The 25,742-nt window shown below is 56.7% G+C and overlaps 2 protein-coding genes across 2 annotated transcripts; one reads left to right on the top strand and one right to left on the bottom strand.

Moving 5' to 3' along the window:
• Window positions 1-4,031: 4,031 nt before the first annotated feature.
• On the bottom strand, window positions 4,032-15,376 carry LOC121336282 (trichohyalin-like). The gene is made up of 11 exons (XM_041405283.1): window positions 15,313-15,376; window positions 14,383-14,458; window positions 11,748-11,879; window positions 9,795-9,918; window positions 9,358-9,418; window positions 8,282-8,328; window positions 7,720-7,792; window positions 7,214-7,309; window positions 5,122-5,834; window positions 4,100-4,259; window positions 4,032-4,047 (listed from the first exon to the last, which is right to left on the bottom strand). The coding sequence occupies exons 1-11, from the start codon at window positions 15,345-15,347 to the stop codon at window positions 4,032-4,034; spliced, it is 1,533 nt and encodes a 510-aa protein (XP_041261217.1). The 5' UTR covers window positions 15,348-15,376.
• Window positions 15,377-17,256: 1,880 nt separating this feature from the next.
• On the top strand, window positions 17,257-24,891 carry PROM2 (prominin 2). The gene is made up of 21 exons (XM_041405282.1): window positions 17,257-17,476; window positions 18,289-18,601; window positions 18,696-18,816; window positions 19,008-19,071; window positions 19,149-19,238; window positions 19,342-19,697; window positions 19,784-19,847; window positions 19,962-20,121; window positions 20,232-20,384; window positions 20,712-20,835; window positions 21,347-21,438; window positions 21,516-21,600; window positions 21,704-21,850; window positions 21,934-22,005; window positions 22,079-22,171; window positions 22,258-22,311; window positions 22,640-22,720; window positions 23,510-23,578; window positions 23,697-23,786; window positions 23,915-24,021; window positions 24,320-24,891. The coding sequence occupies exons 1-21, from the start codon at window positions 17,257-17,259 to the stop codon at window positions 24,381-24,383; spliced, it is 2,619 nt and encodes an 872-aa protein (XP_041261216.1). The 3' UTR covers window positions 24,384-24,891.
• The last annotated feature ends 851 nt before the right edge of the window (window positions 24,892-25,742 follow it).

Raw genomic sequence — 25,742 nt, 5'->3', positions numbered from 1 at the left:
GGCGTGCTCCAGGTTGCCCTCCTGGCAGTAGACCGTGGCCATGCGCAGCATCTCGACACCCGAGCGGAAGTAGCGGCGCGGGGGCACGTCCTCGCTGACCTGCACGCTGCTGCCCGCCCGGATCAGCCGCCGCACGCGCTCCTCGGGGGCCAGGCTGGCGCTGCCCGCCGCCCCGGGCATGGCGCCGGCACCCGGCCGCGCTGCGGAGGGAGGGCAGTGAGACCGGAGGGAACCGGGGATGGGGAAGCGGGGAGTCGGGGGAATCGGGGAACCGCGGAAATCAGGGAATCACAGAGGTCAGAAACACAGAGGTCAGGGGATATCAGAGATCAGGGAATCACAGAGATCAGGGAATCATGAATAACGGAAATCAGGGAATCACGGAAATGAGGGAATCATGGAAATCAGGAATCATGAATAACAGAAATCAGGGAATCACAGAGGTCAGAAACACAGAGGTCAGGGGATATCAGAGATCAGGGAATCACAGAGATCAGGGAATCATGAATAACGGAAATCAGGGAATCACGGAAATGAGGGAATCATGGAAATCAGGAATCATGAATAACAGAAATCAGGGAATCACAGAGGTCAGAAACACAGAGGTCAGGGGATATCAGAGATCAGGGAATCACAGAGATCAGGGAATCATGAATAACGGAAATCAGGGAATCACGGAAATGAGGGAATCATGGAAATCAGGAATCATGAATAACAGAAATCAGGGAATCACAGAGGTCAGAAACACAGAGGTCAGGGGATATCAGAGATCAGGGAATCACAGAGATCAGGGAATCATGAATAACGGAAATCAGGGAATCACGGAAATGAGGGAATCATGGAAATCAGGAATCATGAATAACAGAAATCAGGGAATCACAGAGGTCAGAAACACAGAGGTCAGGGGATATCAGAGATCAGGGAATCACAGAGATCAGGGAATCATGAATAACGGAAATCAGGGAATCACGGAAATGAGGGAATCATGGAAATCAGGAATCATGAATAACAGAAATCAGGGAATCACAGAGGTCAGAAACACAGAGGTCAGGGGATATCAGAGATCAGGGAATCACAGAGATCAGGGAATCATGAATAACGGAAATCAGGGAATCACGGAAATGAGGGAATCATGGAAATCAGGAATCATGAATAACAGAAATCAGGGAATCACAGAGGTCAGAAACACAGAGGTCAGGGGATATCAGAGATCAGGGAATCACAGAGATCAGGGAATCATGAATAACGGAAATCAGGGAATCACGGAAATGAGGGAATCATGGAAATCAGGAATCATGAATAACAGAAATCAGGGAATCACAGAGGTCAGAAACACAGAGGTCAGGGGATATCAGAGATCAGGGAATCACAGAGATCAGGGAATCATGAATAACGGAAATCAGGGAATCACGGAAATGAGGGAATCATGGAAATCAGGAATCATGAATAACAGAAATCAGGGAATCACAGAGGTGAGAAATCACAAGGTCAGGGAGTCACGGAAATGGGGGAATCACGGAAATCAGGGAATCATAAATAACGGAAATCAGGGAATCACAGAGGTGAGAAATCACAAGGTCAGGGAATCACGGAAATGGGGGAATCATGGAAATCTGGGAATCATGGAAATCAGGAATCATGAATAACAGAAATCAGGGAATCATGGAAATGGGGGAATCACGGAAATCAGGGAATCACAGAGGTCAGGGGATATCAGAGATCAGGGAATCACAGAGGTCAGGGGATATCAGAGATCAGGGAATCACAGAGATCAGGGGATCGTGAATAAGAGAAATGAGGGAATCACAGAGGTCAGGGGATATCAGAGATCAGGGAATCACAGAGATCAGGGGATCGTGAATAAGAGAAATGAGGGAATCACAGAGGTCAGGGGATATCAGAGATCAGGGAATCACAGAGATCAGGGGATCGTGAATAAGAGAAATGAGGGAATCACAGAGGTCAGGGGATATCAGAGATCAGGGAATCACAGAGATCAGGGGATCGTGAATAAGAGAAATGAGGGAATCACAAGAATGAGGGAATCACGGAGATCAGGGAATCACAGAAATCACTGGATCACAGAAATCAGGCAATCAGGGAGTCAGGGAATTGGGGGAATCACGGATCACAGAAATCACTGAAACGCAGAAGTCAGGGAACTGGGGAAATGAGGGAAATCTGGGAATCATGAATCATAAAAATCAGGGAAACCACTGAAACACAGAAATCACTGAACGTGGGAATCAGGGAGCTGGGGAATCACGGAATCACTGGATCACAGAAATCACTGAATTTGGGAATCAGGGAAATCACTGGATCACGGAAATCAGGGAATGACAGACATCGGGGAATCATGGAATTAGGGAATCACAGGGCTCCAGGATCCTCCCCTCCCAACAGGGCAAAGGGAGCCCCAAACCGGCCCCTGCCCCGAGCGGAAACACCCCCAGCCCTGCGCAGATCCCCTTCCGATCAGACATGGCGGTTACCAATTAATTTACGCCACTAATTAATTTAGGATTCAGGACAGGAACTTAAAGCGAAGGTCCCCACAGCCAGCGCCCCCCCCGGAATGGGATCCTCCTTCCTACAGTGAATATCCACGGCCGGAACACTCCGGGCGGTGCCCCCCGCTCAAGGGGGGAAGATTGCAGACCCCGCTGCTGCCCGCGCCGCCATACTGACCCCCCAAGCGGAGCGCTCCTGCCGCGGGCTCTCGGGGCAGCTCGGGACGCCCCAGCACCGCAGCCCTGGCGCCTCAAGCCGCCCCCGGTGCTCAGAGGGACCCCCCCATCCCGCAGGGCCCTCCCCAGCCCGGCCCGGCCCTGACCTGGCGCGGGCCGCCGCCGTTTCCCCTCAGCACTTCCGGGTTCTTCCCCACCTGCCGCCGCCTCGCTCTCAGCAGCCAATCAGAAGCCGCCTCAACATCCGGGCATGTAGCACGCACCCCTGACTTCCGCCCGGTTGCGAAGCGGCTTCCGCTCCCTTAGGGGGACGTGGTGACGTCATAGCGGTGCGTCTTAAAGGGGCCGCGCCCGCGGAAATGCCGCGCTCCGCCCGGCCCAAACCCGGCCGTTCTCACCCCAAAACCGGGCCCGACCCCCCCGCAGCGCGGGCCCCTCGCGGGAATCACTGCTCCGCAGCCAGGCTGGAGTTTGCACAGCGTGGGAATTTACTTTAGCAAAAGTAGAAATTTTTTACTCGGGTAAAAAAACGTCTCTGATTTTACCCAACAGCAAAAACGGGTAAAAAAGGATAAAAATCGGAGTTGCAAGGCCACTCCATTCCTCGCTGTGCCCTGAGGAGATCAACAAAAGCCGGTTTTGTTGCCCAGGGACAGCTGAGGGTGTTCCTGTGGGGTTATTCAGCATGCCCAGAGTTAAAAATTCCTGTGAAAGCACCAGAGCTGGGAGAAAAACCAGATTCAAACCAGCCCTGATTCTTAAAAACCTGCTGCCTGGCAGCTCCTGCTGCTCCCCGCAGGGCTCTCCTGGTGGAGAAGCACCAGAGCTGTGGGCAGTGAGAGAAACCAGATCAAAAATCAGATTAAAAATCAGATGAAAAGTCAGATTAAAAGTCAGCTGGAAGCCCTGTCCAGCTGCTGGGCAGCTGCTGCTGCTGCTTCTTCTTCTTCTTGGGGGGTGGGGAGAGGCAGCAGTTCCTGGGGGGCAGCTCCAGGGCCCCCTGCTCCTGAGAGCTCTGCTCCAGATGTTTCTGCTTCCTCTGCTCCTGATGTTCCATTTCCAGATGTTTCTTTTCCTTATGTTGCTGCTTCTTCTGCTTCCTCTGCTCCTGATGTTCCATTTCCAGATGTTTCTTTTCCTTATGTTGCTGCTTCTTCTGCTTCCTCTGCTCCTGATGTTCCATTTCCAGATGTTTCTGTTTCTTCTGTTCCATCCCCAGATGATTCTGCTGATCCTGCTCCAGATGTTTCTGTTTCTTCTGTTCCATCTCCAGATGATTCTGCTGATCCTGCTCCAGATGTTTCTGTTGTTTCTGTTTCTTCTGTTTCCTCTTCTCCTGCTGCTCTATTTCCACATGATTCTGCTCCAGATGATTCTGCTTTTCCTGCTCCAGATGTTCCTGTTTATTCTGCTTCCTCTGCTCCTGATGTTCCATCTCCAGATGTTTCTGTTTCTTCTGTTTTTTCTCTTCCTGATGTTCCATCTCCAGATGTTTCTGTTTCTTCTGTTTTTTCTCTTCCTGATGTTCCATCTCCAGATGTTTCTGTTTCTTCTGTTTTTTCTCTTCCTGATGTTCCCTTTCCAGATGATTCTGTTCCTGATGTTTCTGTTTCTTCTGTTTTTTCTGTTCATGATGTTCCATTTCCAGATGATTCTTCCTCTGCTCCTGATGTTCCATTTGCTTCCTCTGCTCCTGATGTTCCATTTCCAGATGATTCTGCTTTTCCTGCTCCAGATGTTTCTGTTTCTTCCGTTTCCACTGCTCCTGATGCTCTGTCTCCAGATGCTCCATCCAGATGTTTCTGTTTCTTCCGTTTCCTCCGCTCCTGATGATCTGTCTCCAGATGCTCCAGGTGTTCCAGCTTTTTCTGCCTCCTGCTCTCCTGATGTTCCATCTCCAGATGATTCTGCTCTTCCTGCTCCAGATGTTTCTGTTTCTTCTGCTTCCTCTGCTCCTGATGCTGCTGCTCCTGAAGCTCCAGTTTTTTCTGCTCCCTCTGCTCCTGATGCTCTATTTCCAGATGATTCTGCTTTTCCTGCTCCAGATGTTTCTGTTTCTTCTGCTTCCTCTCCTCCAGATGATTCTGCTCCTGAAGCTCCAGTTTTTTCTGCTCCCTCTGCTCCTGATGCTCTATTTCCAGATGATTCTGCTTTTCCTGCTCCAGATGTTTCTGTTTCTTCTGTTTCCTCTGCTCCTGCTGCCCTATTTCCACATGATTCTGTTCCTGATGTTCCAGCTTTTTCTGCTTCCTCTCTTTCTTCTGCTCCTGATGTTCCAGTTTTTTCTGCTTCCTCTCCTCCAGGTGATTTTGCTCATTCATTTCCAGATGATTCTGCTTTTCCTTCTCCAGCTGATTCTGTTCCAGATGTTTCAGCTTTTTCTGCTTCCTCTCCTCCAGGTGATTTTGCTTTTTCTGCTTCCTCTGCTCCTGATGTTCCATTTCCAGATGATTCTGCTTTTCCTGCTCCAGATGTTCCTGTTTCTTCTGCTTCCTCTCCTCCAGATGATTCTGCTTTTTCTGCTTCTTCTGCTCCAGATGTTCCATTTTTTTCTGCTTCTTCTGCTCCAGATGATTCTGCTCCAGATGTTTCAGCTTTTTCTGCTTCCTCTGCTCCTGGTGCTCCATTTCCAGATGTTCCTGCTCCAGATGCTCCAGTTTTTTCTGCTTCCTCTGCTCAAACTTTTCCTGCTTCCTCTGCTCCAGCTGATTCTGTTCCTGATGATTCTGCTTTTTCTGCTTCCTCTGCTCCAGATGATTCTGCTCCAGATATTTCAGCTTCTTCTGCTTCTTCTGCTCCAGATGCTCCATCTCTAGATGATTCTGCTCCTGATGTTCCAGCTTTTTGTGTTTCCTCTGTTCCAGATGCTCTGTCTCCAGATGATTCTTCTCCTGATGTTCCAGCTTTTTCTGCTGCCTCTGCTCCAGCTGCTCCATCTCCACATCATCCTGCTGCCTCTGCTTCTTCTGCTTCCTTTCCTCCAGATGTTCTGTCTCCAGAGGATTCTGCTTTTTCTTCTTCCTCTGCTCCTGATGCTCCAGCTTTTTGTGTTTCCTCTGTTCCAGATGCTCTGTCTCCAGATGATTCTGCTCCTGATGCTCCAGCTTTTTCTGCTGTCCCTGCCTCTGCCTGGCACTGCTGCTGCTCCTGCAGGGAAAATGGGGATCAGCACCCCAAAAAGGGCTGGGGGAGCACCCAGAGCCCCTCTGGGTGCACCCAGTGCACCCTCAGCCCTTCTGGGTGCCTTTCCTGCAGGGAAAATGGGGATCAGCACCCCAAAAAGGGCTGGGGGAGCACCCAGAGCCTTTCCTGCAGGGAAATTTGGGATCAGCACCCCAAAAAGGGCTGGGGGAACACCCAGAGCCTTTCCTGCAGCCTGAACTCCCAGAGAGGCTCACTCCTGATTTCTGGAGGAAATTTCAGGAGGAATTTCAATTTCAAATTCTCAGGAAATTTCCATTTCCATCAGGATTTTTTTCCATTTCCATCAGGGATTTTCAATTTCCATCAAGGATTTTTTTCAATTTCCATCATGGATTTTCAATTTCCATCAAGGATTTTTTTCAATTTCCATCATGGATTTTTTTTTCAATTTCCACAATGGATTTTTTTTTTTTTCAATTTCCATCAGGAATTTCCTGATTCTCCATTTCCATCAGGAACTGGGGAGGAGGGGAAGGAGCCACAGCTGTGCCCAAAGCTGGCAGTGGCTCCCAAACTTGTCCTGGAGATGCTCTGGGAGCTCCCCCACGGGCAGGAGGTGCCAGAGCTCAGCTCCCAGCTGGGGGAGGCTCCTGGCACTCCATTCCTGGGAATTCCCAGCTGGGAACATCCCTGGGGGTGCCCCAGGCACAGGAGCCTCACTGTTGGCATTTTGGCCCTGAACTTTCAGAGAGGCAAAGCCCTGGGGGAGCTGCAGCCTGGAAAAACCCAGCTGGGATTGCTCCCAGAGGGAAGGAGCAGCTCCCTGGGCCAGGGGAGGGGGCAAACACCTACCTGGGCACTGCCAGGGGGGGCTGGGGGTGCTCCTGGGGCTTGCCTGGGCCACTGCCCTTCTTCCTGGGATCTGAGCCCGGATTCTTCAGCTCACAGCTGCTTTTGGAGGGAATTTGAAAGAGAATTCCAGATGTTTTCACTGGAACAAGGGAGTTTTTCACCCGCTGAGCTCTTCCCACACCCTTTCCATCAGGAACTGGGGAGGAGGGGAAGGAGCCACAGCTGTGCCCAAAGCTGGCAGTGGCTCCCAAACTTGTCCTGGAGATGCTCTGGGAGCTCCCCCACGGGCAGGAGGTGCCAGAGCTCAGCTCCCAGCTGGGGGAGGCTCCTGGCACTCCATTCCTGGGAATTCCCAGCTGGGAACATCCCTGGGGGTGCCCCAGGCACAGGAGCCTCACTGTTGGCATTTTGGCCCTGAACTTTCAGAGAGGCAAAGCCCTGGGGGAGCTGCAGCCTGGAAAAACCCAGCTGGGATTGTTCCCAGAGGGAAGGAGCAGCTCCCTGGGCCAGGGGAGGGGGCAAACACCTACCTGGGCACTGCCAGGGGGGGCTGGGGGTGCTCCTGGGGCTTGCCTGGGCCACTGCCCTTCTTCCTGGGATCTGAGCCCGGATTCTTCAGCTCACAGCTGCTTTTGGAGGGAATTTGAAAGAGAATTCCAGATGTTTTCACTGGAACAAGGGAGTTTTTCACCCGCTGAGCGATCCCACCAGCTCTTGGAAGGAGACCTGGGGGGGTTTTCCATCCACCTCCAACCCCAGAATGGTTTGGGTTGGAAAAGACCTCAAATCCCACCCAAGGACACCTTCCCCTAGCCCAGGCTGCTCCCTGCACTCTCCCAGGGATGGAGCAGCCCCAGATTTCCTGGCAATTCCACCCCAGCCCCTCGCCACCCTCACGGGGGGGGATTTCTCCCCCAGAGCCCAGCTAACCCTGCCCTGTGTGAGCTCTGACCGTGCCCCCCGGGCTGGGTGTGCCCCCAGCCCCAGCTGGAGCCCCCTGAGGCTCAGGAGCTGCTCCTGGAGCAGGCAGGCTCACCTCTGGGCTCTCCCCTGCAGGTCCTTGATGTAGTTGGCTCTCTCCATGCGGTGCCCTCGGGATGTGTTGAACACTGGGGACAGAGTTACCCCAGAGCAACTGAAACCACCCAAAAACTCTACTTTTCACTTAGCTTTTAGCTAACTAAACAAAAAAAAAAGTTTCCTGAACTTTAATTTTTCTTGTTCTTCAAACCTACTCTGAACTAAAAACCCAAAAAAAGAATCTACAACCCACCAGAGCCTGAACCACTGCATTCCAACACCAAAATACTAATAAAAAACTAAGCAAACCTAACTACAATCCACGAAAAAGTTTCTAAATTTGATTTAATTTCTCTTGAAAACAACAGAAAGTTTTATTGTTTAACATTATTAATCTTTCACACTTAGAAACACTTTGTTAAATAAATTATTTTTCCCACTTTTCTCCAAAAAAAATAACCTTTTCCCAAATAAAAAGAAAAGCCTCTTCAAGCTTTTTTAAAACACTTTTTAAAAAAGTTTCCTCCCAAAATCTGCCCTTCCCTCCCTGAACACTGCCCACCCCACAGGATGCTCACACTCTATGGCAGCATTTGGCTCCATGCCTTCAACATCAATCAGGTACCTGAAAGAGCAGCAGAACATCTCTAATTAAACAATTAATTATGAAAACACCGATGGGTTGGTGATGATGCAAACAGAAGGAAAAGACTGGGGAGTTTTAAAGCTTTTATTTATGGAAAAGCAGCATTTACTGATGGATTTTGGGATGAAAAATGCCCCCTAAGAAAAGCTGTGAATCCTTGCAAGTTTGGGGCCACAGGAATCACTCCACTCTGCTTTCCTCCTGCAGTGCCACCACTGAGCCCACCTGGGACAGGAGAACTCACCTGGAACTGTCACAGGAGTGACCTGGAATTGTCACCACTGAGCCCACCTGGGACAGGAGAACTCACCTGGAACTGTCACAGGAGTGACCTGGAATGCCACCAGGAGAACTGAGCTGGAATTGTCACCACTGAGCCCACCTGGGCAAGGAGAACTCACCTGGGAGTGCCACCAGGAGAACTGACCTGGAAGTGCCACCACTGAGCCCACCTGGGCAAGAACTCACCTGAAGTGTCACCAGTGACCCTGTGGCCAAGAACTGACCTGGAAGTGCCACCACTGAGCTCACCTGGACAAGGAGAGCTCGCCTGGAATTGTCACCAGGAGAATTGACCTGGAATTGCCACCAATGAAGCCCTCAGGGCAGGAACTCACCTGGAAGTGGCACAAGGAGAACTCACCTGGAATTGCCACCACTGGGCCCACGTGGGGAAGGAGAACTGACTTGGAAGTGCCACCACTGATCCCCTCTGGCCAAGAACTCACCTGAGTGCCCCCAGGGAGCCCTGTGGGCAAGAACTCACCTGGAATTGCCACCAGGGAGCCTGTGGGCAAGAACTCACCTGGAATTGCCCCCAGGGAGCCCTGTGGGCAAGCAGCACTCACCTGAGTGCCACCAGGGAGCCCTGTGGGCAAGGACTCACCTGGAAGTGCCACAGGGAGCCCTGTGGGCAAGCAGCACTCACCTGAGTGCCCCCAGGGAGCCCTGTGGGCAAGGACTCACCTGGAATTGCCCCCAGGGAACCTGTGGGCAAGCAGCACTCACCTGCAGACCAGGTAGCCAGTCCTGTTCAGGCCATGTGTGCAGTGCACCCCGATGAGTTTATCTGCAACACACACAGGGCACCCTGAGCTGCTTCCCCTCCCAAATGTCCCAAATGTCCCCAGAAGGAGCCCCTCTGCCCCACCCCCCCAGCACGGTGCAATAACCGCAGCCCTAATTAGCGCTCAGCTCGTTAATTGTGGCTCATCTGCTCCGTGCCAGAGCTCAAACCCAATCAAGGCTCGAGTCACACAGAACCCTGCAGTGCTCTGGGCTGGGAGGGAGCTCAGAGCCCACCCAGGTGAGTTCAAAAACCCCCAAAATCCAGGGGAGCTCTGCCTCCATCCCTGCCCAGGAAAATCCAATTTATTGCCTGGGTATTCCCAGGCCAAGAGGAGGGAAAGGAATCCCTGCTGGGCCAGGAGGGACCCCAGGCTCACCGTTGTCTTTGTTGGCCATCAGGAAGTCTCTCACCAGGCAGCTGAACTTCAGGAAGGTTTTTGTGCTGGGGATCTCGTGGCCCATGGTCAGGATCTTCGAATAGCACAGCGTGGGGGGCAGCTCCTGGGGGGAAAAAAGGCAGGAATTTCCAGAAAAAGCACAGAAATCCTGATTAATTATACAGTAACAGGTTAAAAAAGAACAGAAAAAAGCAGTTTTCCTCACACAAAATTCTTATTAATTAAAGAATCACAGGTAGTAAACCAGAAAAAGGTGAGTTTTCCTCACACAAAAACTCTTATTAATTACACAATCACAAAGGAATAAAGCAGAAAAAAGCAGATTTCCTCACAAAAAAATTCTTATTAATTAAAGAACCACAGGTAATAAACCACAGAAAGTGAGTTTTCTCACCAAAGCCTAAGCAGAAAAAAGCAGTTTTCCTCACACAAAAATTCTTATTAATTAAAGAATCACAGGTAATAAACCACAAAAAGTGAGTTTTCTCACCAAACCCCAAAGAGCAGCTGCAGTTTTAGGTAAGAAAAGTTCTGTTTATAAGAATCAGTTTACATAACAATCTGGGTTTTTAACAATCTGGTTTTGTGAGAAAACAGGCTACACCTGCAAAAATAAAAAATGTGTCCTGTGAAGAGTCCATAAAGGCAAAATATATATTAAAAATTATATAAATATATATTTTTAATATGTTTTAATATAAAAAATTATAAACATACCCCAAAAGAAAATAATTTGACATGAGCCATCACCAACCAATCAATTAAAATTCAATTATTTATTAACCTATTACATTCAAACCAGTCCATAAAGAAAAAATATAAATATACCTAAATTAAATAAATATACCTCATTATAAATATACCTAATAAATATATACATACCTAATAAATATACCTATACATTTACCTAATAAATATACCTAATTATAAGTATATCTAATAAATATATATGTATCTAATGAGTATACCTAATTATAAATATACCTAATAAATATTTATATATCTAATTATACATATACCTAATTTCTTTCTGAAAAGAAAACAATTTAATAGACATGGACACCAGCCATCACCATCCACCTTACAATGATTCACTAACCTATAAAATTCCAGTACAGCACCTTCTGATACCATATAAAAATACAAAAAAAATACAAAATCTACCGTAAAGATTCAGCTATTCTACTCAAAAAAACCCACTCTGTCTGATTTTTTACTCTAACAAAAAATCAGGGAACAGCCAGGGTGTTGTTTTTGAGGAGAATTCCCCAGGTTTGAGCTCTTCCCTCAGGAGAACCCACAAACCCCATTTCGAACATCACCCCCAAATTTGGGCTGGATCCAAGAAGATCTGGGGGTTGGAGAATTGATCAGAAACATCCCCCTGGCCTGCAAGGTTTCCCCTCAGCCCTGGCAGAGGATTCCAGCCCTGCCCCTCTCCAGGGAGCTGTTTTTGAGGAGAATTCCCCACTTTTGAGCTCTGAGCTCTTCCCTCAGGAGACATTACAAACCCTACCCGAACATCACCCCCAAATTTGGGCTGGCTCAAAAAAACCCACTCTGTCTGATTTTTTACTCTAACAAAAAATCAGGGAACAGCCAGGGTGTTGTTTTTGAGGAGAATTCCCCAGGTTTGAGCTCTTCCCTTAGGAGAACCCACAAACCCCACCACAATGACATCCCCAAATTTGGGCTGGCTCAGAGGATTTAGGGATTGAAGAATTGATTTCCCCAGGTTTGAGCTCTTCCCTCAGGAGAACCCACAAACCCCACCCGAACATCACCCCCAAATCTGGGCTGGCTCAGAGGATTTGGGGGTTGAAGAGTTGATCCCTGCCCACAAGGTTTCCCCTCAGCCCTGGCAGAGGATTCCAGCCCTGCCCCTCTCCAGGGAGCTGTTTTTGAGGAGAATTGCCCAGTTCTGGCACCGACCTCGGGGCCGTAGTAGCGCGTGGTGTAGGTGAGGTCGATGATCAGCCCCAGCTCCTCCTTCCTCTCCTGCACCTTCCTGATGAGGTCGTGAGGGGAAAATCTCTGCCGTGGCAGAAGGTTCTGCTCAAAGCACTGCAGGAAATGATGGTTTGGAGCACTTGTTAAAACCTGGGGGTGGGGAGAGGCTCCTGCTCTGGGGAGCAGAGACAACAACTCAGGCAAAAAAAAACAAGTCACATTTTGGTCACTAAATTCTGGGCTGGTTTGGGTGAAAATGACACTGAAATCAGTTCATGGATTTGCTCAGAGCTCTGGGGCTGCTCAGCTGGGAGCTGCCAGGCTGAGTGACAAATTCCACAGTGACAAACACAGCTGGGCACTCACTGCAGTGCTGAAAACCAGGGATTCAGCCCAAACAGAAAGTTCTGATGAAAATTCTGCAGGAAATGATGTTTTAAAGAAGGAAATGATGTTTTAAAGCAGTTACTAAAGTCTGGGGGTGTTGTGAGGGGTGGGGAGAGGCTCCTGCTCTGGAGAGCAGAGACAACAACCCAGGCAAAAAAAAAAAAAGAAAAACACATTTTGGTCACTGAATTCTGGGCTGGTTTGGGTGAAAATGACACTGAAATCAGCCAGTTCATGGATGTGCTCAGAGCTCTGGGGCTGCTCAGCTGGGAGCTGCCAGGCTGAGTGACAAATTCCACAGTGACAAACACAGCTGGGCACTCACTGCAGTGCTGAAAACCAGGGATTCAGCCCAAACAGAAAGTTCTGATGAAAATTCTGCAGGAAATGATGTTTTAAAGAAGGAAATGATGTTTTAAAGAAGGAAATGATGTTTTAAAGCAGTTACTAAAGTCTGGGGGTGTTGTGAGGGGTGGGGAGAGGCTCCTGCTCTGGAGAGCAGAGACAACAACCCAGGCAAAAAAAAAAAAAGAAAAACACATTTTGGTCACTGAATTCTGGGCTGGTTTGGGTGAAAATGACACTGAAATCAGCCAGTTCATGGATTTGCTCAGAGCTTTGGGGCTGCTCAGCTGGGAGCTGCCAGGCTGAGTGACAAATTCCACAGTGACAAACACAGCTGGGCACTCACTGCAGCTCTGCTGTGGGAATTCAGCCCAAACACACAAATCACACAAATCACACAAATTCCCCTGATTTTTCTCCCCCTGTCCCTGTCCCAAACCTCCCTGGGCAGCTCCATCCCCTCCCTGCCCTTCCCAGGAAGAAATCTCCCCTTATTTTTCTCCTCCTGTCCCTGTTCCAAATCTCCCTGGGCAGCTCCATCACCTCCCTGCCCTTCCTAGGAGGAAATTCCCCTGATTCCTCTCCTCCTGACCTTGTCCCAAACCTCCCTGTCCTTCCCAGGAAAAAATCCCCATGATTTTTCTTCTCTTGTCCCTGTCCCAAACCTCCCTGAGCAGCTCCATCCCCTCCCTGCCCTTCCCAGGAAGAAATCTCCCCTTATTTTTCTCCTCCTGTCCCTGTTCCAAATCTCCCTGGGCAGCTCCATCACCTCCCTGCTCTTCCTAGGAGGAAATCCCCTGATTCCTCCCTTCTGTCTGTGTTCCAACACCTCCCTGTCCTTCCCAGGAGAAAATCCCCCTGATTTTTCTTCTCTTGTCCCTGTCCCAAACCTCCCTGCCCTTCCCAGGAAGAAATTCCTCCTGATGTCCAGCCTGGAGCTGATTTCTGTCCTCCTGTCCCTGTCCCAGCCCTCCCTGGGCAGCTCCATCCCCTCCCTGCCCTTCCCAGGAACAAATTCCCCCTGATGTCCAGCCTGGAGCTGATTTCTGTCCTCCTGTCCCTGTCCCAGCCCTCCCTGGGCAGCTCCATCCCCTCCCTGCCCTTTCTAGAAAGAAATTCCACCTGATTTTTCTCCTCCTGTCCCCGAACCTCCCTGCCCTTCCCAAGAAGAAATTCCTCCTGATGTCCAGCCTGGAGCTGATTTCTGTCCTCCTGTCCCTGTCCCAGCCCTCCCTGGGCAGCTCCATCCCCTCCCTGCCCTTTCTAGAAAGAAATTCCACCTGATTTTTCTCCTGCTGTCCCTGTCCCAAACCTCCCTGCCCTTCCCAGGAACAAATTCCCCCTGACTGTCCGTGTTCCAACACCTCCCTGCCCTTCCCAGGAGAAAACCCCCCTGATTTTTCTTCTCTTCTCCCCGTCCCAAACCTCCCTGGGCAGCTCCATCACCTCCCTGCCCTTTCTAGAAAGAAATTCCTCCTGGAGCTGATTTTTCTCCTCCTGTCCCAAACCTCCCTGCCCTTCCCAGGAACAAATTCCTCCTGATGTCCAGCCTGGGGCTCATTTCTGTCCTCCTGTCCCTGTCCCAGCCCTCCCTGAGCAGCTCCATCCCCTCCCTGCCCTTCCCAGGAGAAAATCCCCATGATTTTTCTTCCCTTGCAGCCTGGAGCTGATTTTTCTTCTCCTCTCCCTGTCCCAAACCTCCCTGAGTGGCTCCATCCCCTCCCTGCCCTTCCCAGGAGGAAATCCCCCCAATTCCTCCCCTCCTGTCCCCGTCCCCTGCAGCAGAGCCCTCCCAAGCCCAGCTCAGGATTTTGGGAGCAGGAATTCCCTCAAGGAAGCCCCACCAGGCCAGGCTTGCCCCCAGCCCCCCGTGCCCCTCCCTCACCTTCTTCAGGGGCACCTTGAAGGCCACGAAGCGCGTGCCCGGCATCCTGCGGCCCAGCGGGGTGTAGGCTGTCCACCTGAGCCCAGGGGGGGTCAAACGGGGCAGGGACCCCCGGCCCGGCCCCCCCAGACACCCCCAGACCCGGCTACAGAACCCCCCCGGCCTGGGAACCCCGAATGCACCAGCACTGAGAGCCCTCAGCGTCCCCTGGTGAAAAATCCCCCACGGCCAGGGACCCCCGAGCCACCAGAATCCCCCCAGTCCTGGGGACCCCTCAAACCCTGCCCAGCCCAGGGACCCCCCAAATTCCTCCCAGTCCTGGGGACCCCTCAAACTCTGCCCAGCCCAGGGACCCCCCAAATCCCCCTGTCCTGGGGACCCTCAAACCCTGTCCAGCCCAGAGACCCCCCAAATTCCTCCCAGTCCTGGGGACCCCTCAAACCCTGTCCAGCCCAGGGACCCCCAAATCCTCCCAGTCCTGAGGACCCTCAAGCCTACCCCAGCCTGGGAACCACGGCCCTGGTCTAGGGACCCTCAAACCTCTCCCAGGCCCAGAATTCCCAAATCCCCCCTCAAACCTCCCCAGGCCCGGGACCCCCAAATCGCCCCCTGGCTGAGGGACCTTCAACTGCCACCCTGGCCAGAGATCCTCAAGTCAGGCCCAGAATTCCCAAATCCCCCCTGAAACCTCCCCAGGCCCGGGACCCCCAAATCCCCCCCCTGGCTCAGGGACCTTGAACTCCCACCCTGGCCAGAGATCCTCAAGCGTCCCCAGGCCCGGGGACCCTCACACCCTGCGGCCCCACAGCCCCTCACACCGTGTATCCCCTCACAGCCCGCGGCCCCACAGCCCCTCACACCCTGTATCCCCTCACGCCGTGTATCCCCTCACACCGTGTATCCCCTCACAGCCCGCGGCCCCGCGCTCACCGAGCCGGGACGCGGCAGGCCCCTCTGCGCGCCATGATGGTGACGCCGTGGCGCCCGCGCGTGACGTCACTTCCACAACCGCCACGCGAGGTGGAGGAACGACAATAGCCACGCCCCCACGGTGAGGCCACGCCCGTCACAGGGAGGCCACGCCTCCCGTGCGGCGTCCTGGGGCTCGCGCGCCGCGTAGCGGTCACGGGTGGTACTGCAGGCACGGAGCGGTGGCGGGACAGAACCGGGACAGAACCGGGACCGAAACGGGACAGAACCGGGACCGAAACGGGGCCACTGAGCTGGGACAGAACCGGGATAGAACCGGGACCGAAACGGGGCCACTGAGCTGGGACAGAACCGGGACCGAACCGGGACAGAACCGGGACAGAACCGGGGCCACTGAGCTGGGACAGAACGGGGACCGAGCCGGGGCCACTGAGCTGGGACAGAACCGGGACCGAACCGGGACCGAACTGGCACCAAATCGGGGCCACTGAGCTGGGACAGAACCAGCACCGAACCAGGACCAAACCGGGACAGAACCGGGACCGAACAGGGACAAAACCAGGACCACTGAACCGGGGACACCGAAATGGGGACACCGAACCGGGACCGAATTTGGACCGAATTGGGACCAAACCGGGACCACTGAGCTAGGACCAAACCGGCACCGAACTGGAGGGAAATCATGGTGGGAGTGGGAAATGATGGTGGGGATGGGAAATCTCATTGTGGACGTGGGAGTCAAATGGGAATGGGGATGGGAAATCCTCTTGGGGATGGGAAATCATCATGGATATGGAAGTCAAATGGGAATGGGGATGAGGAATCCTCATGGGGATGGGAAATCCAGGCTGGGCTTAGGAAATCACCGTGGGAACAGGAAATGGAGGCTGTGGTTGGGAAATCACGGTGAGAATGGGAAATCACGGTGGGAAATCATCCCTGCCATCCCCATCACTGCCCAGCACCAGCGTGGGCATCCAGGGCTCCCTTGCCGGGCACAGAAATCCTGAAAATCCCAAGAATTCCTGACCCGGCATGGCACAAACCGAGCCGGACAGGATTTTGCCATCCCCAACATCCCGTTCCCAAGCGGGTGGTGGGGATGAGCCTGGAATAAAAGTGGGAGAAAAGCCCTTTTCCAGAGGAGGGGAAGCACCGGATTAGCATCCACGCCGGGGAGACGGGGCCGTGGGCGGGGAAGGGCCGGTCCGACCGCCCGGCCGAGCAGGGTCGCGGCTCTCGGGGCGCCCCGCGGCCGTCTGGGCTGCTCCCCCCAGAGATCAGGTTGAACCTCCTGAGCTTCCAGCCCAGCCTGTAATTAGCGCTCGACCAGGAGGATCCGGGCCCTGGGAAGGAGCCGTGGCACCTCGGGGTGTGGGACAGGCGCCGGCTGAGGCCGCAGAACTCATCTCACACCCGGCTGGGGCTCGGCGCCCCTCTCCACGTGCTCCTCCTGGTTTTGTGTCCTTGTTGCTACCCCAGCTCTCAGGATGCTTTTCCAAAGGGTGATTCTGACCCCCGGGTGCCCCGTCCACACACGAGGGCATTGCCACCCCTCATTTGCCACCCCAAAACCCCAAATCCCTCCTTCCAAGCTGTCTGCGGTGTTGCCCAGCACAGCGGGTTTCAGCACCCCCAATCCCCCTCCCCAAAACCCCCGGGGAGGCTTTGCCGTGGGTCTGGGGACAGGCCTCGACAGCGGGGACCCCGCGGCGGTGACTCAGGGATGCCGGGGCTTGCGAAACAGGCCTGGGATGGTTTGGGAGCCGCCTCCACGCAGCCGCCCCGGGGAGCCCGTGGGGGGAACAAGCCACGGCAGCGTCTGGGCTTTGCTGACCCGTCAGGCAGGTTTCCCGGAGCAGCAGCCTAGCCGGAGCGAGGCCGGCCATGCCCCTCTGCCCGCTCGCAGGCTGACGGAGCCCCTCGCCGTCCGCTCCCGGAGCCATGCGGGCGGCAGGGCTGCTGCTGGCCTGGGCGCTGCTGCTGCGTGGGGCTGGCAGCTGGCAGTGCCAGCCGGGCAGCCCCGGCGCCGTGCTGCGCTTCACCGACAGGCACGCCGAGATCCGCGTGCCGGCGCTGCACCGCGTGCCCAGCTCGCTCGATCCCCTCTACGGCCTCGTCCGGCGCTGCCTGGACCTCATCCAGCAGAACCCGCTGCCCACAGGTGAGCCCCGAGGAGCCGGGGGGGAAAGAGCTTTGGGGTCGACAGATCCAGTGGGTTTGCAAAGAAATTAGATTAATTATTAATTTTTTAGTGTCGCTGGGCTAATCTAAATTACAGATAAATAATGAATGGCAGAGGGATTCACCCCAAAATAAACGTTTGTTATAAGTCCGTGAATATCCCCGTTCCTGGCCTGGGATGTGGATGGATTAAAAATGGGAGGATCTTTGAGTTAATGGCAAATTCCCCACGAATAATCTAGAAAATTATCCTGAACCAAGTGGAGGACACTCTGTTTACTAGGGGAAAAAATACAAAGCGAGGATGAGCTGGATAATGATTCCTCACCTCAAGCAGAGCAATCCCACTGCTGCCAGGACCTCGGGCGTTCTGCTGGCTGCGATCCCCGCGTCCCAGAGCGGCTCCAGGGGTCCCCAGGGGTTCGGAAGAGGGTCCTGCCTCTGTCCCAGAGCGGCTCCAGGGGTCCCCAGGGGTTCAGAAGAGGGTCCTGCCTCTGTCCCAGAGCGGCTCCAGGGGTCCCCAGGGGTTCAGAAGAGGGTCCTGCCTCTGTCCCAGAGCGGCTCCAGGGGTCCCCAGGGGTTCAGAAGAGGGTCCTGCCTCTGTCCCAGAGCGGCTCCAGGGGTCCCCAGGGGTTCAGAAGAGGGTTCTGCCTCTGTCCCAGTGCTGCTGCCCCAGGAAGGTTGGGGATGCCCTGGGTGTTGCCTCCTCTGCCTGTGCCATGATTTATTTTTTGCAGAGCTGCTCAGGACAGCCCTGAACGACCCCGGCTCGGTGCGGACAGCACAGGTGAGCCGGGCCGTGGGGCAGGGGATGCCATGGGGGTGTTTTCCACCTGGCACAGGGCACCTGCAGCACCCCGAGCTCGGTGCAGAGGTGCCGACGAGGCTCTCCCGTGGCGCAGGTGGTGCAGTACGAGCTGGGCTATGTCGTCTGTGCCGCCGTGGCTCTGCTCTTCACCGTGGCCGTGCCCGTGGCCGGGATGTGCTTCTGCTACTGCCGGAGCCGGCGGCGCTGCGGGGGCCGCCTCCGCGCCCACCGGCGCTCGCTGGGCTGCCGCCGCCGCTGCCTGCTGACCTGCCTGTCCTTCACATCCCTCGTCATCCTGTGAGTCCCACAAATCACCCCCCAAAACCCGCGCCGGGCGGGGGGAACCGCGTCCTGCCGGGCTGTGCCATCGCCGCCTGCTCGTTCCTCGCAGGGTCAGCGTCACCTGCGCCTTCGTCACCAGCCAGCGGGTGAAGGGGCAGATGGAGCCGGGGCTGGGGGCCGTGCCCTCCACCCTGCGCACGCTGCGGCAGCACCTTGCCAACGTCCCCCAGGTGGGTCCCCGAGCGGCCTCGCCCCCGGCGCGGGGCGCTGCCCAGGGATGGCCGCGATTCCCTCAGGGATAGTTTGGCAGGCAAGAGGAGATGACGTGGCTGAGTTAAAATGTGTTCCGAATGGCAACGCGGGGCTCCCTCCCCTCCCGGCGGCTGCTGCCCCCGGCTGACCCGCTCCTCTTTCCCGGCAGGGCGTGCAGATGGTGGTGGACAAGTTCGAGGTGCCCCGAAAGCAGATCATCTCCGACCTGGGCGGTAAGCACGGCGCGGGCAGCACCCCGAGCTTGCCCCGGGGATGGACGCGGTGCTGACGGTGCCATGGTGCCTTGCAGGGCTCAGCAGGAGCGTGGGGCTCTCCATCCACGCGCAGCTCAAGGCCATGACCTACGCGGCGCTGGCCGACCTGCGGGACAGGGCCGGAGGTACGGCCGGAGCGCCGCTGTCCCCGGCACCGCCAGCGGGGCCGAAGCCTCGCCGGGGCTCCGAGCGGAGCGGCGTGACCTAGCCCTGGCCTTTCTCTTTAAGACCTACAGACCTCGCTGCACCATTTACAGATCGTGCACAGGACGGCGCGGGCGCTGGCGGCGGCGCGGGCCGAGCTGGAGCCGGCGCTGCGGGAGCGGAGGAGCCGCGTGGTCGCTCTCCTCGACGACCCGCGCTGCACCTCCTGCGCCAGCGTCCTGGGCAGGGCTCAGGGCCTGCAGCTGGGCGCCGACTACGGCAAGGTGGGCGCGGGCTCCTGGTCCCCCTGGTCACCTCCCCACGCCGCTGCCCCGGGGCTCACAGGGTGCTTCCTCCACCCCAAGGTGCCGTCGGTGGAGAAGGTGTTGAAGGCGCTGGCTGGTCTGCCCCGAAGTGACTTTGCGGAGATGATTCGCCAGGTTGGGGGGTCGGGGTGAAGTGTGGGGGGTCCAGTACCCGCAGGCAGCTCCGGCTGAGCTGCTCAGCACCCCCCCTTTCCCTGCAGGGCAATGGCACCTTCAACTCCATCCCGGAGCTGGCCGTGGAGAGGATGGCGCAGGTCATCCAGGGTGAGTGGGGCTGCCACACCGAGTGGGGACATCCCCCACGCGGTGAATCCTTTTGGGGACACGGCGTGGGGCGCAGGGACCGTCCAGCGCTGCAGCCCAGCCCTGGCCCCGCAGATCTGCGGGCCGATCTGGCCCGCACGGCGGAGAAGGTGCAGTCCATCGCCGACGGCTTCCCCCTCCCCGACTACACGCGGCCGGCGAGCGAGGCGCTGCTGGAGGCGGAACACCGGAGCCGGCCGTACCTGCGGGAGGCGGAGCGCTTCGAGCGCTACAGGTGAGCCCGGGGGCACGGCGGGGCGCAGGGGCTGCGGCGGAGAACGGCCCCGAGCCCCAGGTGCCTCAGCCCCGCGTCTCGAGGCTGTGCCCTGCTGCTCTTCCCTCCAGGTGGATCGCGGGCACGGTGCTGTGCTCCATCATCCTCCTCATCCTCGCCTGCAACGTGACGGGAATGGCCCTGGGGGCGTACGGGCTTTCCAAGCGGGAGGACCCCAGCGACTACGAGTGCCGGGGAGAAGCTGGCGCCAAGTTTCTCCTGGTGTAAGCGCCTCTCTGCGTGCTGGGGGGCTGCTCCATCTCACGCACCCCCCAAAAAAAAACACGAGGCAAAGCCAAGGGAGGGACTGGGAGAGGTCCCAGCGGAAAAACTTTTGAAGCCACCGCCTGCGCCGGCAGCTTTGGGAGAAGCTGCTCCTCCCTGGGAGCTGGCAGCTCCCGCTGGCCGGCACACCCCGCTGCCGGGGCCCTGCCCAGCCCGGCGTGCCCGGGCTCGGGAAGGAGCCGCGGGGCTGCAGCTGGACGGGCAGGTCCCTTCCTGCCCGCTCGGGGCTGCGAAGCCACCAGCGGCGCCTCCTCTCCCTCTTTCAGCGGCGTGGGCTTGGCTTTCCTGTTCTCCTGGCTCCTCATCCTCCTGGTTTTCGCCACCTTCCTGGTCGGGGGCAACATCCAGACGCTGGTTTGCAGGAACTGGGTCAACCAGGAGATTTATAAGGTGGGTGGCCACACATCCACCCATCGCCCTGTAAATCTTTCCTTCTGTGCACCAAAACACCTCCAAAGGCTCTGTGTCCTCCCCCTAAACCCGACTGGAAAAGCCCCGTCCTAGACCAGAAGATTAAGTTTAGGATTAGCTCCTCGGATTTGCATCATCAACTGGGATTAACAGCCTTTGTGCTGTTAATTCACTTCCTAATTGCTGTTCCCTGGTCCTTGGGTACCCCTGGGCCGCTTGGGGTGGGCAGACGGGTGATGGGGCTGGGAGAGGGATTGGGGCCGTGGGACTGGGGTCAGGACTGTCCCCATGGCAGTGCCACACACGGGCAGGTCCCTCCAAACACAGCCGCTGAAGTTTCACAGTGGGGAATGTCCAAATAAACCCAAAATTAGTTCAGGCTGCCGTGAGCTCCCCCAGGACACCCCTGCGAGGGCAGAGCACGCCCAGAATCCCTGCTGGGCGCGCCCCTGCCTTACCCTGACCCCGTTTCTCCTCCTGTTTGGCCCAGTTCATCGACACCCCCGGGAATCTCCCTCCATCCATGAACGTCACCCGCCAGCTCAACCTCCGGAGGGACTCCAACCTCAGCTCGGCGTACCGGTGAGTGCCGCAGGAGCCACCCCGAGCCGCCAGGGTGGCTTTGGGGTCATTTTTCCAATGCCCCCTGTGCCTTGCAGGGAGTGCAAGAGCGGCGCGGGGCTCTGGGAGGTGCTGCAGCTCGACAGCTCCTACGACCTGGATGAGCACCTGAAAACCCCCCAGGTGAGGGCCGGCTCCGGCCGGAGCTGCTGGGCGAGCCAGGGGGACGCAGGAGCTTTACTGGGGTCACTGGGAGCCCTGCAGAACGCCCTGCCCGACCCTACAGTACACGGCTGACTTCCAAAAACGCCTGGGCGACTTCACGGCGGACCTGGGGGACGTGCGGCTCCTCCGCAGCGAGGGCAGGCAGGACCTGGAGACCTTCGCCCGCAGCGGGGTGGACGAGGTGGACTACGGGCGCTTCCAGGAGGAGGTGAGGGGTGCTCGCCGTGAGCCGGGCCCGCTGCAGGGCGTGGGGCTGCATTTTGGGCAGCCCCCGACTCCGTTTCCCCGCAGATGAAGAACCCTGTGGTGCAGACCAGCCTGCCCGGCTTGGCGAGGAACCTGGAGGGGCTGCAGAAGATGCAGGTGAGCGGCGGGGCGGGCAAAGGGGGAGCCCTCGGTGGCCACGGGGCCGGGCTGACCCCGCTGTGCCCCGCAGAGGAACAGCACGGTGGCCGGGCGGCTGGCGGCGGAGGCGAGGGCGCTGTGGCACATGCAGAACTCCACGGTGCAGTCGCAGGAGGCTTTGGTGGTGAGTCCGTGCTGGGCTGGCTGCAGGGTGTCCCCTTGAAGGGGGCAGTGAGGTTTCTGAACCTTTCTCACCTCCCTGTCCCGCAGGCAAAGCTGGGGGAAAGCGTCCAGTTCCTCTCCCGCTTGGCGCCGCACCTCAAGGTACTCACGCGTCTCTTCCTGCCCCAAAAAACTCGTGGTGCTCCATGGGTCCCATCTGCCAAAAAAAAAAAAAAAAAAAAAAAAATACAGCTGCAGGGTGATGGGAGAGCCAGGAAAAATGCCAGCCAGGAGAACTGGCCTCCTTTAGGGGTTAGATTTGCTGTCACAAACCAGAAATCCCCCTGCAAAGGGGTTTCCCTGCTCAGGGCACATCCCCCTTTCCCTGCCCGGCACCCAGACCCAATTTGGGGCTGCTCCATGCCCCACCCGGGCACTCCCCTGCTGCTCCGGGCCCTAAGGATGCTCTGCCCTCCCTGGGCTTCCCCAGGAGCGGGTGAGGAGGACGTTGGCCACCACGGCTTCGGTGGAAGCCCGGCTGCCCCTGCAGGCCCAGCAGATCCTGCGGCAGGTGAGGCGGGGCTGGGCGAACCAGCAGGGGTGGAATGGAATGAAATGGAATGGAATGGAATCTCCCGCAGCCAGGAGGAAAGAGGGAGAAGAGGGCACCGGGAGCCTTCAGCCCTCGTTTCCCAGCCTGCATTAGCCCGGAGAGAGGCTGGAGCCGGGATGGGGAGTGCGGGGATGGAGCCGGGATGGGAAACGCGGGGATGGAGCCGGGATGGGAAACGCGGGTTAAATCCGGGCTGGGAAGTGCAGGGCTGAATCCGGATTGGGAACTGCGGGTTAAATCCGGACTGGGAAGTGCGGGGCTGAATCAGAACTGGGAACTGCGGGCTAAAGCCGGGCTGGGAAGTGCGGGGCTGAATCCGGATTGGGAACTGCGGGTTAAATCTGGACTGGGAACTGCGGGCTAAATCCGGACTGGGAAGTGCGGGTTAAATCCGGACTGGGAACTGCGGGTTAAATCCGGACTGGGAACTGCGGGGCTGAATCCGGATTGGGAACTGCGGGTTAAATCCGGGCTGGGAAGTGCGGGGCTGAATCCGGATTGGGAACTGCGGGTTAAATCCGGACTGGGAAGTGCGGGGCTGAATCAGAACTGGGAACTGCGGGCTAAATCCGGACTGGGAACTGCGGGGCTGAATCCGGATTGGGAACTGCGGGTTAAATCTGGACTGGGAACTGCGGGCTAAATCCGGACTGGGAAGTGCGGGTTAAATCCGGACTGGGAACTGCGGGTTAAATCCGGACTGGGAACTGCGGGGTTCTCCCTCCACGCTGCCTTCCCCCTGCGCAGGAGCTCGGCTGCTTCACCAGGAAGGAGCTGCGCTATTTCACCCAGTACCTCAACTGGGTCGGGCAGACGGTGAGAGCTCCCCGTGACCCCGCGGGGATTTTTGGGGCCCAGGAGTCCTCATGGATCCCCCCACAAGCAAAATGCACTCCAGCAGCCAGGCATGGGTTGATGCCTTGTCTCGTTGCAGCTGAGGGAGGACGTGGCTTCGTGCCAGCCGCTCGCCACGGCCCTGGACAACGGGCGGGTCATCCTGTGCGACCGCATCGCTGAGCCCTGGGTAAGGATCCCCCTCCTCGGGGCTCCGGGAGGAGGTGCAGGAGCACCGAGGCTCCCCGAGCCCCTCCGGAGCCCCGGGGCTGCCCCTGCCCCCCCGGCGCCGCTCAGCCCGGCGGGTTCTCCTTGCAGAACGCCTTCTGGTTCAGCCTGGGCTGCTGCACCTTCTTCCTCATCCCCAGCATCATCTTCGCCGTCAGACTCACCAAACACTTCCGCCCCATCCGCAACCGCCTCATGTGAGAGGGGACGGGGGGACACGGGGACAGGGGGACAAGGGGATGGGGAACACACGGGGCTGGGAGGACAAGGAGATGGGAGGACAAGGAGATGGGAGGACACGGGGACAGGGAGGAGAAGAGGATGAAGGGAACATGGGGCAGGAGGAGAAGGGGATGGGGATGACACAAGGACAAGGAGGACAAGGGGATGGGGAGGACACGGGGACAAGGAGGACAAAGGGATGGGGAAGACATGGGGATGGGGGTGTGGACCCCTCCCTGACCATCCCTCGGGCTTTCTCCATCTCTTCTGCAGCTCCACGGGGTCAGAGGAGACCTGTCCCTTCCACATCCCCCGTGTCACAGCGCTCAAGCTCTAGGACGGGGCTCTGCCGGGTGCGGCGCCCCAGGAGCGGCCACAAACCCAACCCAAACCCAAATGCAAAGCACAAACCCGTGCCAAAGCTCTGGATCCCTCTGGCACTCTTCAGGGCTTTGGATCCTTCTGACGTCTCTTTCTCGGTGTCCTTTGGGGTCTGGCGTCCTTCCTGGGTGTGGGACACCCGGAGATTTGGGATCTCTGGGGGGCTCCCGGCTGATCCCAGCTGGAAGGGGAGGCTCCCCCATCCCTCTCACACCCCACAGCAATCCCCCACTCCTGGCACCCCCGGGCTGTGTGGGGCACATTAAAACCCTCCCCTGAAGTCTGCCCCTGGCTCTTCTGTTCATGCCCTTCATGTCCCACAGGGAACGGTTCTGAGGGGCTTTGGGGTGAGGGGGTTGTAGGGCCGAGGGGCTTTGGGGTGAGGGGAGCCCATGGCTGAGGGGTTTTGGGGTGAGGAGAGCCCATGGCTGAGGGGCTTTGGGGTGAGAGGACACCATGGCTTTGGGTTTGAACGGGTTTTAGGGGGACTTCAGGGTTGAGGTTATGGCTGAGGGGGCTCCAGGACTGAGGGGGCGCAAAGCACAAACCCGTGCCAAAGCTCTGGATCCCTCTGGCACTCTTCAGGGCTTTGGATCCTTCTGACGTCTCTTTCTCGGTGTCCTTTGGGGTCTGGCGTCCTTCCTGGGTGTGGGACACCCGGAGATTTGGGATCTCTGGGGGGCTCCCGGCTGATCCCAGCTGGAAGGGGAGGCTCCCCCATCCCTCTCACACCCCACAGCAATCCCCCACTCCTGGCACCCCCGGGCTGTGTGGGGCACATTAAAACCCTCCCCTGAAGTCTGCCCCTGGCTCTTCTGTTCATGCCCTTCATGTCCCACAGGGAACGGTTCTGAGGGGCTTTGGGGTGAGGGGGCTGTAGGGCCGAGGGGCTTTGGGGTGAGGGGAGCCCATGGCTGAGGGGTTTTGGGATGAGAGGAGCCCATGGCTGAGGGGCTTTGGGGTGAGGAGAGCCCGTGGCTGAGGGGCTTTGGGGTGAGAGGAGCCCATGGCTGAGGGGTTTTGGGGTGAAGGGAGCCCATGGCTGAGGGGTTTTGGGGTGAGCGGAGCCCATGGCTGAGGGGCTTTGGGGCGAGGGGAGCCCATGGCTGAGGGGCTTTGGGGTGAGAGGACACCATGGCTTTGGGTTTGAAGGGGTTTTAGGGGGACTTCAGGGTTGAGGTTATGGCTGAGGGGGCTCCAGGACTGAGGGGGGCTCTGGGGCCGGGATTGTGGCCAGGGGGGTTCAGGAGCTGAGGGGGCTCCAGGACTGGGGTTGTGGCTGAGGGGGTGACAGGGACATGGGGACAGGTCTGAG

Source organism: Onychostruthus taczanowskii, unplaced genomic scaffold, assembly GCF_017590055.1.
Source record: "Onychostruthus taczanowskii isolate IOZ18803 unplaced genomic scaffold, ASM1759005v1 scaffold228, whole genome shotgun sequence".
In the NCBI taxonomy this organism is placed as follows: Eukaryota; Metazoa; Chordata; class Aves; order Passeriformes; family Passeridae; genus Onychostruthus; species Onychostruthus taczanowskii.
The sequence above is the reverse complement of the archived record's forward strand: the minus strand, read 5'-3'. Positions and strand labels throughout refer to the sequence as shown.